Source organism: Lissotriton helveticus, chromosome 3_1, assembly GCF_964261635.1.
Source record: "Lissotriton helveticus chromosome 3_1, aLisHel1.1, whole genome shotgun sequence".
Classification (NCBI taxonomy): domain Eukaryota; kingdom Metazoa; phylum Chordata; class Amphibia; order Caudata; family Salamandridae; genus Lissotriton; species Lissotriton helveticus.
The window spans coordinates 794,445,848-794,464,137 of NC_136061.1; the positions used below are offsets into that span (position 1 = coordinate 794,445,848).

Consider the following 18,290-nt stretch of genomic DNA (forward strand, 5'->3'; position numbering starts at 1 on the left):
AGTGTCCAAGGGTCTCTCAAAAGCTGCTCCTAGCGACCCTGGGCTCCTACCAAAGACTGGCCAGGGATCATCAAGCCTATATTTTCAGTACAGACTGGCAGGGTTTATACGTGTGCATCCTGTTCCTAGCTCCTGAAGCTGGAATAAGAATCTCTGCAGGGCCTGGCCATTCTGGGACTGCCCACAGCCTTGTGATGACCTCGTGGCCCCCACTCAAAGTCAAGGCAAACTCCAAAACACACAGAGGCGCAGGTAAACACGCTGGCTTGTCGTGGTTAACTGCAATTCACAAACGTGCATTATTCATGTCCTCTGTGCACACGTATGCTGTTGGACCTGGTTAGTGGTGTTTAACTACTTTCTACTGACTTCCCCTTTTGAACTTAGGCATTTGGTTTCTAGCTTTGTTTTAGTTTCTCTGTGTCTGCCTATTTCTAATATAAGATGGTAACTGCCTCTATTTTGTCACTGGGCTTTGCAGTCCTCTGCATTGTTTTGCATTTTCCAAGATAATTTTCCATTTTTTGCCCGTTTTATTTAGATAATTGAATGTTTCGCTGAATTTATAACATTGCACAGCATGCTTTACTTCTTTTATGACCCATAATGAATACTGCTTTATTATGTGCCTCTATGCCCTAATTCTATGCTCTGAATGACCGGTACAAGGGGCACTAGTTGGCACCTAAAAGCAACAGAACTGGCCCGCTAAGTACGAGTGCAAGCGAGGAAGCAACTGGGAAAGAAAAGTGCGGTTCTGCATAGAGCGCAGGCCGATGCTCATGAGCTGAATATACTCTTCCTGTAGGTACCACAGCACTGCCAGTTAAAGATTATTTAATGGGCTGTGACCTCTTGTTCAGAGTTTGTGGCTTAAAATCACAGAATTTGCATAACCATTCTGAAAATGATTTCAGCAGTACAGACTGATTGCATCGATGTACCTTATTTATGCTTTTAGCCTTTAACTTTTTACACTTTTTTTCTTAATACGCAGAGAAATTAAAAGCAACATTTTATTTTTTTAGCTGATATTACTCATTTTTTACTCAAATTTACATTTCTTTCCAGTTCATCTTCTGTTGCTTCTCTTCAGCTGTCTTTTTTCTTCAAATCATTACACTTTGTTTAGCATAACACACTATTAGTTTAAATCTAGCCCTCTTGTGATCCCCTTGTTTTATCTGTGGCACTTAGATGCTTAGGTAATTATTCACCTCATGAACAGAAAGTAAATAATTCTATACGTTTCTTGAATCCTCAGGGCAGTGAAAAATAATATTTCTTAGACTATCTCAGCACTTACCAATGGAGACAACTCACTCAATCGCATTGCCAGCAATTCTGATTAGCTGCAAACCACATTTGCTGAAGCTCGTTATTGGAAACTACTTGTGGTCATGTTTCATGTGAGGCATTATCCATCAGCCACAGTGTAGAATATTCCGTTTTAATTTACATGGGGATGTGCAACCAACTCCTAACATTTATACCCAGAGCAACTATGTTTTCATTTAGACATACAGTTTGGCTGGGATGGTCTTGGCCTTCCTGTAGCCAGGGGTTCACTAGAATTTTATACATATAGCATGTTTAGTTCATATACTTGATTGCAATTTACAACAGCATCGAGTATCATTCCTCAGACAAGTATAAATTAACCATCTCAGGTAAATAGGTAAGATACTACACCTTTTACATGCAACTTTTACCGACTGAGATTTTTATCAAAATGTCTAGTTTTCTGAGAAACCTAAAAAAGACACTTAGATGGGCTGTGGATTATTGACGTTACATACTCACTTAGAAGTGGTTTGTAGTGAGATATGCTACTAGCGCGTTATCTCCTGTCATCTGCCAAGCTGAAAGTCTGTGCAATGGCTTCATTTAAGGATCTGGCCGGCAGAACCGTAGCCACGTGGTGGTAGCGTTACTGTGAGGCATTGCCGTTGGGTCGCTTGGTACTAAGAATGGGGGAGGGATCAAGGACCTTACTGATGAACCCACTCTCTGGGATAGGGACCTTGTGTGGAGCTGTTCCTGAAGGCCTGCGTCTTCGGCACTAGGCCCTTCACCATGAGATCATACTGCTAGAGATATAACAAGCTGCAAGGCAGGGGAAACTGACATATTTTACAGCCATCCATAAAATGGAAAATATCAAACATATCTTGCTCTAAATGGAGCAAGATATGTTTGATTTTTCCAATTTTCCATGTTATAGATAGCTGTAAAATCTTTTCAGAAAAGGAAAAATGAATGAATCCTAAAGTTCTCCACCCTATCTCCTGCAATGACCTATGATCGTGACTTAACATACTCAATCAATGGATTTTATGCTGTTAAAAATAGGATTCCTAGTTAGCTGAAGTAGGCAACCAGGCCAGGCTGGAACCAGCACTCTAGTCAGGGTAAGCTAGATTCACACTAAAAGATAACCTGTGCCCCCCCTCTGGCAGATTGACACAGAGCAGTCAGGCTTACAAAAAGGCAATATGTAAAGTATTTGTGTAACAGACACACACACAGTAACACAATGAATACACCTTAAAATACTCTGCATAGGGTTATAAAAGTAGGTTATTATATGATAAATAAAACAAGACCAAAATGACAAACATTCAATGTATAGAAGTTGAGATATTGAATTTTACAAGAATAAATGCAGTAAAGCGCTTTGAAGCCGGCAGTGCTAAAAGGTTACTTTAAGTGGCGCTGGACTAAGACTAAGACAAAGGCAAAGTAAGGGCTGACCTTGTGGAAGCACAGGCCGGCTACAGGACCCATGCATTCCGCGGTGAACAAAGTTCCTTTCCTGGTCACAAATGACGAGATGTGTCTATCTTCTCTATGCAGTGAAGACGATGCGCCAGTTCCGAAGACGGGTGCCAGAGTCGAAAGGTGTTGAGTGATGTGCCAGATTTTGCCACGTAGTCAAGGGGATGCGTCGACCTCACCAAACTGCTGAAGCTGGGATACGCTGTCCGATGTGTGGATCTGTGTAGGCAAAGCACTGGTTCTGATGTGATGTACAGATTTTGCTCCGGCAACCAGGTTGCTGCGCCGGTTCTGTTACACACACAGGAGATGCGTCAAAATCTGTGTCGCAATATTCTGAGCCACTTCCAGTGAGCCAGGTACAGGAGCTGGGGTAGAGACTGAGTCTCAAGCTACAGGAGGTAAGTCACCAAACCCTTGGAGATCACTTGGAGTGAAGGTAGAGTCCTGCTAGCCTTCAGCTGAGTCACAGACCAGCAGACAGCAGAGCAACACAAGAGAAAAGCATGCCTTCCAAGTCTGCAGTCCAAAGAAGAGTCCTTTAAACAGCAAAGCAGTCCTTCGAAGAGAGGCTCAGCCCACGACCCAGAAGTGTCTGATTTTAGGGAGTCAAAGACGCAGTGCTTAGACCCAAAAGGGCTTTGATGTGGGGTTGACTTCAAAGCAACCCTATGAAGTGCAGAAGGATACCTTTCAACCCAGTCCTGTCTGTCAGACTATCTGTGGGGGTAATCAGTCCTTTGTATGGGGACACGGCACCGGCTATTCAGGTGAAGTGTTAGTCCCTCCCTTCCATCCTCCCCAGGCAAGGCCATCTGAATGCATATGTATGTAGATGGGTACTCAGACACACCTATCATTCCTGTGTTGCGGCAGTCCAGAGGGAATGCACAAAGTGTAGCTGTCACCCACCCAAGATGTTTGTTGGAGACAAACTGTTAGGCACATAGAACAGTAACTGCAAAGAAATGTCCACTTTCTAAAAGTGGCATTTCTAAAACAGTAATGTTAAATCCAACTTCACCAGTAGGGAGGATTTATCATTACCATTCCACACATAGGAAACATGAAAAAGCCATTCCTCTCTGATCACAAATTACAGCTGTAAAGTGTATTAAGGAATTCCCAATGCCAGCATATCAGAGGAGTAGGCCTCAGAAGAGTGAACAACGAAATAGGTGGTTTGTCACTACCAGGACATGCAAAACATAAATGTGCATGTCCTACCTTTTACTTACATAGCACCCTGCCCTTAGGGTTACTTAGGGCCTACATATGTAATAAAAGGGGAGTTTAAGGCTTGGCTAGTGGTTTTAAATGCAATGTTAAAGTGGCAGTAAACTGCCCACGCAGGCATTGAAGTGGCAAGCCTGAGTGAAGTTTGAAAGGAAGGCGACTTCTGTGGGCAGCACAATCAGTCCTACAACCCACTAGTAACATTTGAAGTACAGGCCCTGGCAATAAGGTGTAGCACTTTACAAGGGACTTACCGGTACAACAAATATGCCAATTAAGTATACACCAGTGTCATCATGTTGAGGGAAGAAGCACATGCATTTTAGTACTGTTTAGCAATGGTAAAGTGCCCAGAGTCCAAAAGGCAACAAAAAGGTCTGAAAAAGACGAGGACGAAGGTAAAACATTTGGGCTGACCCATCAGAAAGGGATATTTTCCAACGGATGCTGAATATGAATGAAACTGGAAAACAACATTTATTTTTTGAATCCTAATGCTCCTCTTGCTTTTTACATGAACACTATTTGTTTTTTAATTTGAGGAAAATTCTATTGGTGGTGGACATGGTCAAGTTGAATACTAAGTCAAGCCTTTAGTATTGGTTGAGGTATGTTATGTCATATTGATGTGTATACCACACTATTCACCCGAGAGGATATCCAGGCACTTTGGCCCATGTGTAGGTTTGTGGTCCCAGAGGTACTTATATGAAGAGCCAGGTCTTCGGCTTCTTGCAAAGCTCAAGAAGTGAGAAGGAGGCTCTGATGTGCAAAAGGAGGTTGTTCCATGTCTTGGGTGCGACGTAGGAGAATGAGCAACCCCCAGTTTTACATTTGCGGATTCGGGGAATGTGTGCAAGTGCGAATTAGGTACTTAGTGAGGTGTTACTGTGGTAATCTACACATTTTGTAAGCCAATTTGTTTAATAGAGCATGACTTAGACCTGTCATAATTGAGATTTGCAAATTTACAGTTTATCATTTGGCAGCTTGATGCCTCCAAAAGAACATCTACTTGCACCCAGTACGTTGTTGCAAGATGCTTGGAATTTAGAGATAACTGAGTAATCAAAGTTCCAGAAATGCTAAAAACACTACAATTTAATGATAAAGCATAAAAACAATGGGCCCTTTGTGCTACTAATTAGTTCAAAGAATGCTCTTTACCACTCTAGTAATCTGGCACACAAGTAGTAGGTTTGACTTTATTTGCTCTGTCTATATGAACACAGTTGTAACTATTTTGACTTTTGTCATCTGTTAAATAGTTGTGGCATAAATATTGCCTCTGGAGACACACTTTCTCAAATATTTATAGAGCACTGCAACAAACACAGCGGAAGCTTTGTCATGCATGAACTGCCTGTTGTTTACACCTTAGCCAAATGGAACATAAAACAAGATTTCCCAGTGTTCTAAATTGTGCTGGATCTTTGCCCACAGTTCCAACTCACAAGCACATAAACGGTACTCTTGTTGTTATCTCTGTGTAGTAAATCTACATTTTCTGCAAAGTAACCCCATATTTTTCACATTTTTTGCACCTTATTTTTGTTGGACTTAGCACTTTACCCTTGCTAAAAAATCGTACGGTACCTGTGCTTCTCATCTGCAACAATATGCTGTGCATTGAAAATCCCTATTTGGCCTATTTAGTTCTCCATACATCAATTCAAAAGTGCCCCTATGACATGGAAATTTAAATGTTATATGTGAGGGTTCAGTGTGCTAATTCATCACCCACATATGAGACAAACATTTATGTCTGCCAGGAGTACCACTGTGAACTGAATGGGCTGCTGTGTATATGCACTGCAGAAACACAGCAGGATAAAATGTGGTGCAGTATAGGATAGCTTATTTTTCATATACTCATAAGTCAACCTTAAAGTTGGCCTGATAAGACCACAGGGCACAGTGCTGATATTTAAAATTGGACAAAGTATGTTTTGAGGTTAGTGTGCCTTCACAGTGAAATAAAGTTCTACGCAAACAAATGATGGACGGAATGCTGAATAAATCATACATTCACCCCCAGTCAAGAGATCTGGGTTAAATCCATTGTTTTTTGCTCACAAAGCCACCCCAGTTTAGACCCAGCCATATGCATATCAGTCTTGACCCTGTGCCTCATAGGAACAGTCCAGACCAAACTGCCAAGCCAGGTCCTTCTTGGACCGGAAACAAGCATCCTGGGACCGGTTTCTGGGTATTATCCTTCATCAGCAAGGCTAGCTTGATTCCAGTGGCACAGTGAGCAAGGGACCCACATCTGGGTATACCCATCCCACTTAGGGTGAAAAGAGCTACGCAGACAACTGATGGACATAATGCTGAATAAATCCTGCCTGATGAGGGCTGAAAGTGTTCCCAGGATGCTTGTTTCCAGTCCAGGGAGGACCTGGCCTGGCAGTTCGGGCTGGACTGTTCCCATTGGGCGCAGGGTCAAGACCGATTTGCATATGGCTGGGTCCAAACTGGAATGGCATTGTGAGCAAAAAAACGATGGATTTAGGCCCAGAGCTCTGTACTGGGGTGAATATATGACATTGTTCTGCATTCTGTCCATCAATTGTTCTTTTTGCATGTGTCAACCGAGTGGGACGGGTATACCTAGACGTGGGTCCCCTGCTCTCTATGCCACTGGAGTCAAGCTGTCCTGGCTGATGAGGGCTGAAAGCCCAAAACCGGTCCTAGGATGCTTTGTTTCCAGTCCGGGGTGGACCTGGCCTGACAGTTCGGGTTGGACTGTTCCCATTGGGTGCGGGGTCAAGACTGATTTGCATATGGCTGGGTCCAAACTGGAATGGCATGGTGAGCAAAAAAACGATGGAGTTAGGCCCAGATCTCTGTACTGGGGTGAATGTATGCCATTGTTCTGCATTCTGTCCATCAATTGTTCTTTATGCAATTCACAGTGAAATAAAGGCAAATCCAAACTCAAATTTACTGTGTAGACCTTGTAGACCTTCCTCAATCAAATATAGATAAGATGAAAATCTTTATAACTTATCTCCACTTAGGACAATGCAAAAAAGAGACTTCAGCACTGTGCTGCTTAGTTTTTAAATCTGATTTTATGTTGAAATCAAATTGTTGATACTGTAAGCAGAAAAGTAGCTTCATAAAAATGTACTTGAGGCTGCCTGAGCCGGAACTGGCTTTAAACCAGTTCTGCCACTCATGGAACCTCCAGTGCTACAGTACACATCATTGGTTGGGAAAATTAATAACTCTGGTTTAGAAAACATTGGGCTGCTTCTGAGTAAAGGAAGGTCCAAGGGGTGTTAACTGCTGACCATTTAGTAGAGATTAGCTGTCTGTTAGTGGGCATTACCAATTGGCAGAACAAAGGGCATCTTTAGCACTACCTCTTTAGACTTGAAGACGCCATAGATGTATTCTTCTTTTCATACACAGAACCATTGCAGACAGCTAGGATCCTGTCACAGTAGGAGCAAAAACAGTTGTCACCCTGTCAGGTGCGAGGAGAGATAATCTTTATAAAGGAATGGTTTAGGAGTTGCCTAATGGCCCCTTGGTTTCACCATTTTGAAATGGGGGATGCTGGGTAATTTTGCAGTAGGCAAAGGGGAAGTGCTGCAAAAGGAATTGGGGAAATGCAAGAAAAGGCATAGCTAGCGCTCTCGCTGCTCTGGCAGTCCCTGCATTTGATGGCCTGCGGCGGCCGCAGTAAAGAGCAGGGGTTCTGTCAACAGTTTTCGCTGTTTGCTATAGGAGCAGGGAGGTGGTATTGCCGCCCCGAAACAGCAGGTAACAGCAGAGGAGGCCGCCGTCACCCCCAAAACTCATACCACCCAGTGCAGACCGCCCCCTTCCCCCTCCAGCTGCATCACTGGTTAGGATGAGGTGGTAGGATTTCTCCAAACACTAGCTATCACTTCAAAACATTCATGGGCTTCAGAAGACTCAATTTGAAGAAGAAGACCATGCTGGTAAAAGACACCTGACTCATGCTTGAAGAAGAGAACACACACAAGAACTAACTTCTAACTACTGATGGCACAGAGGAACAGGATCTGCATAACCAAGGGCTAAGTGGTTGAGCTCCAGTTTTCCTCTTTCAGGTATCAATGAATTTCTGATCCCAAAAAGACCCAGCTAAGCACTGAGAACTGGTCCCTGCAGGAGTCTAGACTGGAGAGAGATCTGGTGTCTATAGGCCTGCCCTGTCGATCTTGGGACTGCTGGTTTAAACAGGAGGAACTTTCCTAGGACTTTGAAAAAGTTGGAACTTTTAACCACCTCTGAAGGACAGGGGCATGGTGCTGCCGTTTATCCCAGAAGGGTTGGCCCAGAAGGTTGCAACGCAGACAAGGAAGAAAATCAGGTTTGTCCCACTCTGAGCTTTTTGCTGTGCTGAAAAGCAGTTCTGAAGGACCTTGCAGTGAAAGTATTTCACACTGTGGAGCCCTGCCTTGCGATGGCCTCCACCTTGCCCACCGGAGAATTCTGACTTCCAAGAGAGTGACTAAGCCCAAAGGTAAAACTTTGGACTGGGGTGAGGGGACTAAACTATTTAACCTGTCAAGAGACGTTTCTAGCTACAGAATCCAGGTTTGTCCTGCTCTGAGCCTTTGGCACCAAACAAAACCAGCAGCTTCAGCAGGTGCTTGATGATTAAGTGTCGAACTTTAAGGGACTGGTCACTGGTCACAGCCTTGGACCTTGCCCCAAAAGAAGATTAATATTCTAATAAAACAGAAGGCTAATTCTGACTGTAAAATCTTTGAGTGGGATAACGTGCTTGGTGTATCTAACTTCTGTTTCATCGGGGTTTGTCTGAAATTGTGCATTTGTCCCTGTCAACCACAAATAGCGATGTTAGTTTGGTGCTTTACTTTTCTTTTTACTTTTTGCCCTGAATAATGTAAAATTCATATCTCCTTTTCCTCTTAACCTATGTTGATGAGTGTGGTGTATTTTTCATCACTAGTTTTTTTTATGTAAGATTCTAAATTGATTTTGGAGTTGTATTTAATTGTATTCTTTAGTTTTAGATGCTGCTAGAACGTAGCACAAAGTTCTCTGGAGGTTGCCTGCTGCTTATGCTTTAGCTTCCATGGACATAGAGATTTGGTAGGAGTACCCATCCCCCAAATTAATAACTGCTACTCTGACACACGGTGTATAAAATCAACATTAACCCTTCAAAACCCTTTAGTTATTTTATTTAGACATGGTGCAATTATTATATTACTTGGGTTGAAGTACATGATTCTTGGCGGCTTATGTATATAAAGGAAGATAGCAAACTGAAAGTGCAAATTGTGCATAAACTTTCTGCGACCTTCTGTCTTTTTGTGTGCAACCTATCTACCTATTCATATTTATGTCCATTCAGACCGGGTTGCAAAATAATATGTCTAATGAATATTAAATAGGCAGGTCGTAATTTACCACCTCCTGTGAAAGGCTGTAAATGCATGAATGGTGGCCTCAAGGAACTCATTATCCTGTCATTCATCGTCCCAGATGGCAAATCATTAAAAAAAACTTACAAAAATAAAAAACAACCTGTGTCCATTGTGGGGACAGTTGCTGCTGGTTGAAAAAAAAAATTCTTGTTTTGGAATATACTCAGGCAGCATGAAGTGCTCCCCTGGACCTGCAGAGGCTGCAAACATGATTTCCATAGAGAAACCTGTCCCTGGTGCTCAGCTTCCCCTTTGCGTATCAGATACCACCCCTGGGAAGTGGAGTAGCTGATCAGCTGTTTGAGAATGCAATTGCAGATGCTAAACACTGATAGGTTATATTGCGACTCTAATAAGAAGGGACTTTCCTTTCACACACCCTACAATTTACTATTGGTATGGGTCACAAAACACCTTTTATGATAAAGAAAGACCGATCCCCGACTCTTACAAGGTATTTGATACATTTTGTTAAAAGTTGTTTTGTAGTCACAAGCGTTGTGACGTTACATATTGCAGGCCTTTTAACTACTAAACACCTTTGTACATGAGCCTCTTGTTCCTCTAACCTTGATTGTTCCGCCACTCGTGTTCTAGTAATCCTTCTTGAGTTTATACAAAGTAGCATTAATATTGTAATCTTTTAGACTGCCACTGATGCACATCTGTGATGATCAACAGAATTGTAGCACCATTCCTGATGTGGAGAAGAGACAAGGTACATGGAGAATTATTTTAAAGTGTAGATAACTACCAACATAATAAGAAGCATTGCTTGATCTTAAAGCCATATTATTTAAATTTCCATCTTTTATGTGCCGCATATATTTTGCTTTTGATTCTGATCGAGAAACTCTTTCTTTTCCCTAAACATGTCTATATCTTTTTGATTTCTAGCTGTAGCAGGAAAGGTTTATCATTTAGAAATCCCTCCTCAATGGGCTTCAGAATACTGTATAATGGATGATGAATGGGAAATGAGTAGACTCAGTAAGGAGTGGCACACAGTAAACCAATAGAACTAAAATGGAGAAAAAGGAGATGATAAAAAATTACATTAATTCACCTGGGTGACTTCATAAAAGTAGTCGTAAAGTACATACATTCATGGTGTATAGAAAATTAACAATGTACAGAGGTTATTTTTGGGCTTGGAAGCAATGTATTTATGAAGTTATAAGCCTGCAGCGATGAATAATCCTTCACTTCAGAGTGCAAGAAAGGCAGAAATGAGATCTGAGGGAGAAACTAGGGGCTCATGAAATAACAACACATTTACATCACTGGGAAAGGGGGGATAAGAATAGGTTGATAGTGGAATGAGGATTAAAGAAGAGAAGGGATTTCCAATGCAAATGTGTGTGTAGTAGAGCCAGATCGATCAATGTAGTGGAAGGCAGAATGTTTAAGGTAGGGCAAGACCTCAGAGAAGGGATTTCCCAATGCAAATGTGCGCAACAGAACCAGAACCATCAATATATCAGAAAGTGGAATGGTCAAGAGAAGATAACTAAAAACAACTTTGGTGGTAAGATGAGGGAGCTGCAAAGCAATCATGGAATGATGTTGAGAGTTCCAACACATAAGCGTTTAGGAAGGAGGTATGCACTTGCATCAAAACCGTAAGCTAATGTACTTTCCCCTAAAAATCACTAATCAAACAAACTGTCATATGAAAGGAATTCATAACTTTACAGAACTCAATCAATGAATCTATAAGGCAACATAGTTATTTAAAATGGGAGTATTATAGGGTGTCAAAGGAAACAGTTATACTAAAAACAATCAAAAAATAATGTAAGGATTTGATAGAAGTGGCAACGAAAGCATCATTAGAATTTTCTTTGTGAATCTTTCTGTGACTGAATACGGAGAGAGCATAGACTTCATAACTAAGATCCTGATAGAAGAAGCCCTTTTGTGGTCACAAAGCATACAATTCACAAAATAACAGACTTTCTGACTGCAAAATGGCTTTAGCAGTTGATTGTGAATCAGAAGGAGGAGGAGTTTTAAAGGGGCATCTGTCTTCCCAGTTGCAATGCTATGCATCAATGGTTTGGGACTTTGATTGCAGTAGAAAACTACTGATTAAATACCAAACTGCCAAAGTAGGTGGAAGCCATGTGCAAAGTCGAAGCTATCCATGATGTACTTCCACTATGTGAACGCCGGTTATGGGAGTCAGATGGAACATACATAAAAAATGTCTGCATTTAGTGACTATGGATGCTGGACTGGAGGTCTGCTGCACCTTGCATGGCTCCTACCCTGAATTAACAGTCATTCACAGAGACCCTCATATATAATAATAAAGCAGGAGTTTTTGCGATTAGAGAAAAGAAATTAGAATGAATAAAGTAAAGCTGTTTATTTAAATAGTGTATATATGTCAAACTGTATACACACTCTATATCAAATTATACATATACCACTCACTATGAAAAATGTAATACATTTTTTTTAGGTTTATATGCTTCAGTTACACGGTCAGGCAGAGTTAGCAAAAAAAGTATTCTTTTTGATATCTTGACTAATTTGCCTGTGATATCCTTTCCAAACAAATCTTGTAAGATCTAGAAAAGCGAGACTACTTAGGCACACAGTACATTGACTGGGTCCTTTCCAAGTGCCATTTGAGGCTCCAGCATTTCAGGTCATGTTGGGCTGGGCACTGGTTAGTTTGTCAAAGATCATCAACTATAAGAAGTGTAGGACATTGCTACGGAGCCCCCACGCCAGATCTGAGGGAAAGAATGGGGGCCAACCTAAGTCACTGTCACTGAGAGAAAAAATTCACTGTTTCTCTTTGAAACACTGATGTCAGCAACTTTCAACATTAAACAGAAAGGGGGGAATGTCACAATCTTGAGAAACTCATTATATGCAAAAGGCTAATTCTCACCGGTCATCATGATTTTGGAGTCAGAGTCCATCTTACACCGCAAAGGTGTCAACTGCTGGACCAGAACCCCAGCATCGTGAGTAATAAGATCCACAGCGACAACGATATAGCCTGAGCGACTTGTGGACATCATGCATAAGACACTTACAAGAAAGCTACAGTACATATTACTCCACTCAACATGTTCATACTTAAGAGAAATCTGAATACTCTAAGTATGTGAGAAAAAACCCATCAATTTAGAGTTGGGACTTTAACACCAGATAAACCCAAAGGCATTATTTAGGCTATGGCTGTAAGTTGATGTCCTCTGAAACCAAAACAGAGCCACACCATGCAAACTGCATCTTCATTAAACATCCTCTGCGTCACCTCGTGTTCACATAAGGCTCTATACTTAGTCTTACATCAGTGCTCCGCTTTGGTTCATTCTTTGCCTTGCGCCAGAAAAATTGACCCACTTCTATTAAGCAAATGTTATTGAAATGTGTTTATTTCAATAGTCAATTGCAACTGTCTTCTCAGGCTTCAACCTAATGTCACCCGGGGTGACATGTTTGACCTTCAGCTTTGTAATTAACTTAAATGAAGCCTTCATACTGGTAATAATAATAATAATCCTCTATTCCTAAGAGAAATTAATCCTGTGTGACGTCCTGTCACAATTTACATTTAGTTGGCACACTGTAACATTGAAGACAATCTGTAAAATGCCCGCGAGTAAATGTAGGTTTCATTTCAAACCCACAAGTAAGTAACATAATATCTCAAGTATTCCACAAACTACTGGCAGGCGAGCATGAAGTTTTGGACAAACTGGTTAAGCTGTTTCTTACTTATGGTACAAAGTTCTTGATATTGCCCGAAATAAACCTCAAAAATGTCAAATGAATCAAGCTTAATTGGGAAAGCCCACATGTCTACTCAGCATCTTAAAACAAAAAAAGGTTTACAAATGACTTATTGAACCTTGATTCCATCATCTGGTATGTCCACTCACCGTCCATGTCTTCCGGCCTGGTGAGGTCAATCACCCCTGGACCCAGCTTTCGCTCTTCTGAAGATTTGCTTGTCAATTGTGGACCCAGGTTTTCGAAGTGTGTTCTGTCCTAAAAAAACAGAAAATGGACAATTGTTTAAGGAAACTCTCAGTTTGGTGAGTGATAGTCTCATTAATACAGGGCTAAACTGACGTGCCATCTTTCGTAGCATTTCTCAGGCATAAAACAGGGATTGCGTTATTGCCTAACCAGGACGTCGTTAGTCTTTGCCATATTAATCACAGAGTTTGGTTCATATATTTTCATGTGCTTCTAACTTTATATCCGTTTTCAGTTAATGCAGTTTTGTTTTATGTCTGCTGGACAACAAAGGCTCACTGCCCACCTGTGCCTCTTTATCAGAGATCTTCTTCTGATGTGGAAGATGAAAATACCCAAACAAAAAATAAACAGATGTGGGCAGACAACCATTTGTTTGGTTTTAGGTGTCCCTTTGCTTCATCATGCTATTGTCAAGATTTAAATGTGTCCCTTTTAAATTTGGCAACTGGGTGATAGAAAATGATATCTACAGTACCCTACACAACCAAACGCCTTGGAACAACAATATAAAATACATCAAAGAGAGTCCCAGAAATGTGCAAAAAAGGGTGCTCAGAATTAAAAAAAACAGTTTGCTACCATACTAGTGGTAGAAGATGCCATACCGATGACAACATAACTAAATAAAAGATAGTATCATTCATTTAAAAGAGAATCTTCATACAAAGCACATTCAAACTGGTTTACTGCATGCAAAGTCAATCCATGACTTTACTTTAGCGACAATCTCCTAATCGAGATCCATGCTTCACTTTCTATTTGCGAATTATTTACATCATATTAATGCATTCTGGCGCTATCCTGCTCCTAGAAAACATATGCTGATGTACACTGATGAGAAATGTTATATTTTTATACTTCAGTGTTGTACATGCTTGTATTTTTTGCTTGTCTGCCCTTAATTTCAAATCTGAAAGTACACTTTGCTTCATGTCCATGTCTCACAACGAGGGTGTTTACTCTCTTTTACACTAGCCCTCTGATTTAGAGATGTATGGGGTTAAGACTTGTTCTTTTATTCCTAAATTGCAGACATGTTCACGCTGTGATCAGTGCTTCTAAGTCTGTGTCTTTGGATTGGGGATCCAGGTAAAAAGCTATCACCTGTATCTAGTCTAAAAGTCTTACTGCTGGTTTTAGTCGTTATACTGTATTTATGCTATGACAGCATCTGAAGGACTGGTGCTGCTGATGCGAAGCTTAATGTTATTTCTTTGCCATACGTCTTTATACATTCTAAGGTCAGTGTCTGAGGGTTTTGGGTCCTGGTGCAAGCTCTTCTCTCGTTTACAATCTCTGAAACGTTTTGGGTGATGCAATGTTGTCTATATTTAGGGCTAACAACAATGTGCTAATTGATAAGGTGCTGCTAGGTATATTTATGTTTCGTTTAATACGGAACTTAGTTTTCTTTATATTTTGACTGCAGAAGAATGAACGAGCTACTAATCCTTCTTTAATCACTCAGAAATATGATACTCATATAAATGTCTGCTTTCTTACTAAAAGAGTGGACATTTTCTATTAGCGGTTCTCCTGTTCATTTGCCACATAGATTCTTATGTTGGTAACGTTTTTATTTTTTATATTGAGATTCATGGTACTACTTATAGGAAATGGTGTAGGTGCACACTGACTCATGAGAATGAACTAAAGTGGTGTACGAAGGATATATTGGTCACAGGATATTGTAGTATATAATATGACATTTATCACGTTTTCTCCCTGGAACCCATAGGAGAGAGATGATGGTTCTGGTGTTACATTAGAGAGTTTCTGGAATTAGAGACGAGCCATAGAAGATGTTTGTAGTGAAAAGTCATCAAAGAATAATGGATGCTAGTAACACAAAAGAGTAAACTGCAGGTAGGATGTGTCTCCACCTATGTGGCTTCAGGTAGAACAAATTTGAGAAAATGTCATGCGATACAAACATAAACACAGCTTTTATTCCAGGTAAATTACATGGCATTTTGGGTATGCGTGTGACTTTGATGCAATTACATTGCCAGAATTAAACAGCATTTGGCTTTCCTCTATACTGTGTTGCTTAAGAAATGACAAAATACATTCGAGAGGGTGAATACCTTTAACTACTTGGGAATTACCATCTACAAAGATATGTCATGGAAACCCCATGTAGAAAAGCAGACACTCAAACACAGACAAATTGTCGTGCCTTGCTCAAGGAACATAGAACCTCCTTTACTAAACCAGTGGCAGCCCCAATTCAGATCTATGAGGCTAAAGCTGTGGGCGAGCAGAATTATGGGGATTTGAAAGGATGTACGCTCTACTGAAGTCAGAGAAAAACTTCCTTAGGTCTCTTGTTTCTCTACCGCAGAGCACGCCACTCCATCCGTTAAGACTTGTCCTGAGTAGTGGCGCCATTGTGGAAAATGCCAAGCTATGCCCCTACTATTCTGGTTGCACATTAGGTTCACTCCGGAGTTGTCCTCATATTCCGCTGCCCTTGATGAAGTGGTGGCACTCAACCTTTTCAGTAAGATTGGCTGGATTCGTAATGTGAAATCCTCTCTAAGAGCATTAGGTTTAGAGGGCCTCTGGGACACTAAGGACCATTTACCGCCCCTCAGCAAAGGCACAGAAATTCTACTGGGATTGGGTACCCCAGGGTTCAGGTACCAGCCCTTCATGGGGAGGCCTAACCTTGGAATTTATGAATTTGAAAATTACTGGATTTTAAAATGGACAGGAAACTCTATATGCAATTTCACATTGGATCACTTCCTTTAAATTCATATACTAGCACCTGGAGACAGACATCCACTTCCTCTCAGTATTGCCCCAGGTGCACATCTGGTATAGATTTTATCGCCCATGTGTTCTCTGTTTGTCCCAAGTACTCTTGTCCAAGACGCACATGGCTGAAACCAATCTGTAAGCAGCTGCGTATGCGCATCAATGTCGAGGCTCTTCGTATCTTAAGATCAGATCCAAGCCCGACCATTGTTTGTGCTGTTGCTAAGTTCTTGGGCCACATGTGGGCAATAAGAAGGCACCTGTCGAAAGTGTGAAACTCTTACAGAGATTACTAACTTTTTATCTACTGTATCCAAATGGTTTTAAATCACCCCAGTCATTGTTTTGGGTTCATTGGGCGACCTCTTATTGGCTTTGACTGTGCAAAAAACATAGAAATCTGCCAGAATAGCGAGCCTTGTCGTCTGAGTGGTTTAGGCAAAGGCTTTTGTTGTCAAGGTTCTTACCCCACACCTGTGTTCACCTAAATCTCAATGGAGTTTTAGATTGCGTTTCTATGGATATTTGTATTCTTTGTCTTAGCCTACTGTGTTTTTTAACTTCCAATTGGTTACCAATGTACTAACGTTCATTGGACCGTATTTCATGTTGTGTACTTCTCTATTAGGTTCCCAATGTATAGGTCTGTTTGTTTGTGCCACTTTGCACTTGCACTTTTATGGTCTATGATCGAAATAAAGTTGAATGATGACATTATACAGTGGCTGGGGTTAGAAACTTATTTAAAGGTCTTTTATAGAGCGTTATTTCATTTACCAAAATGTTTAGTATAAAGGTTTTTTTTTATATTGTTAAACAACATATTTATTATGTAAATGCTATATTGGGATGATGCAAACACTTTGAAAGTCATGCAAATGCACTCAATACGACATTTTTGCCATAAACCAGTCAGGAGAAAGTCTTAGGTTAGCAATCTAAAAATTGAAGTTTTGAAAACTATATGCATATAATTATTATTCAAGTGCACATCAAAGAAAAGATTTAACTATGATTTATTTCAATGCCTACACAATCAGTCAGTGTCAGTGTGGAATACTGCACATCTACATATGCCAAAAAAAAGGCCTGCATTCAGTCATGTTCCCTACCGGAGGCGGAGTCCTTCTTCAACTTGGGGGACTGTACTAGTGAGAGAGTGCCCTCTTCAGAGGGACTCCTACTCCCAGCCCTTTCTGCCTTATGTTATCTGGGAACTTCTTAATCCTGGCTGGTAATTGCTTGGTATTGTGGAGTATGCTGGGTGGTCTTCTTTGCTAAATGGAGGCTTCATCAAAAGCTGAAGCTAAACTGACCAGGCAACAAAAGGAAACAGTACAAACCTGGCTCAATGACATGGTACTTGACGGCTTTGAACCTCACTTTTCTCTAAATGCAAAGTCACTTGCTTTCACTCTGTATACTAAGCGCACCCTTAAGAAATACATTGCCAACCAATTAAAGACTGCCTAGTACCAGCTATCTCTTTCAAAGAAAGTGAAACAATTTCTCACCCTCTCTGTTGGTTTTTGACACACTCACAGCCAGGATACGGCCAGACTGCAAGGTAACAAGTTTAAAAAAGAAGAAACAATGGAGCAGGCCTTTTTCATCGACACACCCAGGATCTGAAACAACATCCCTGTATCCACCAGGACTACCCCAAGGCTGATCGAACTTAGGAAAGTGGTGAAGACTCACCTCTTTAAAGAGAACTACATAACAATGGATTAAGCATCCAGAACCCAGCCTTCTCTCTATCACTTGTCTTTATGCTTGTCAATAACCCTATGCAGTGCCTCGCTGCCTTTTGGCTAGTAAGGAGCCGTAGAAATACCACATTCATACATACACATAAATACATGCAGGGAATAACCTCTTCACCAGAACATTCAAATTAAAAAATAGAATTGTTAGGGAGGGTACACAAGTAGAATGAAGGAGTTTCCTTCTTTTTGTTTCCATTTGATTGAATAAACAGGTGGCCATGTTCTAATTAGAAAAAATCCAATTCTTCATCTGTTTTTGAGTGACTGCCCCCATAGATGAGTAAACTAAAACATCATA

General features: G+C 40.9%; 1 protein-coding gene across 4 annotated transcripts in view; it reads right to left on the reverse strand.

Annotated features, from left to right (window-relative positions):
- Positions 1 to 18,290, reverse strand: part of SOX6 (SRY-box transcription factor 6) — a 789,572-nt gene that overhangs the window by 45,680 nt on the left and 725,602 nt on the right. For all 4 annotated transcript variants that reach the window (XM_078681028.1, XM_078681029.1, XM_078681026.1 and 1 more), the window contains one exon: positions 13,358 to 13,466. In XM_078681028.1, the coding sequence (XP_078537154.1) occupies positions 13,358 to 13,466 (109 nt within the window). The remainder of the gene's footprint in view (positions 1 to 13,357; positions 13,467 to 18,290) is intronic.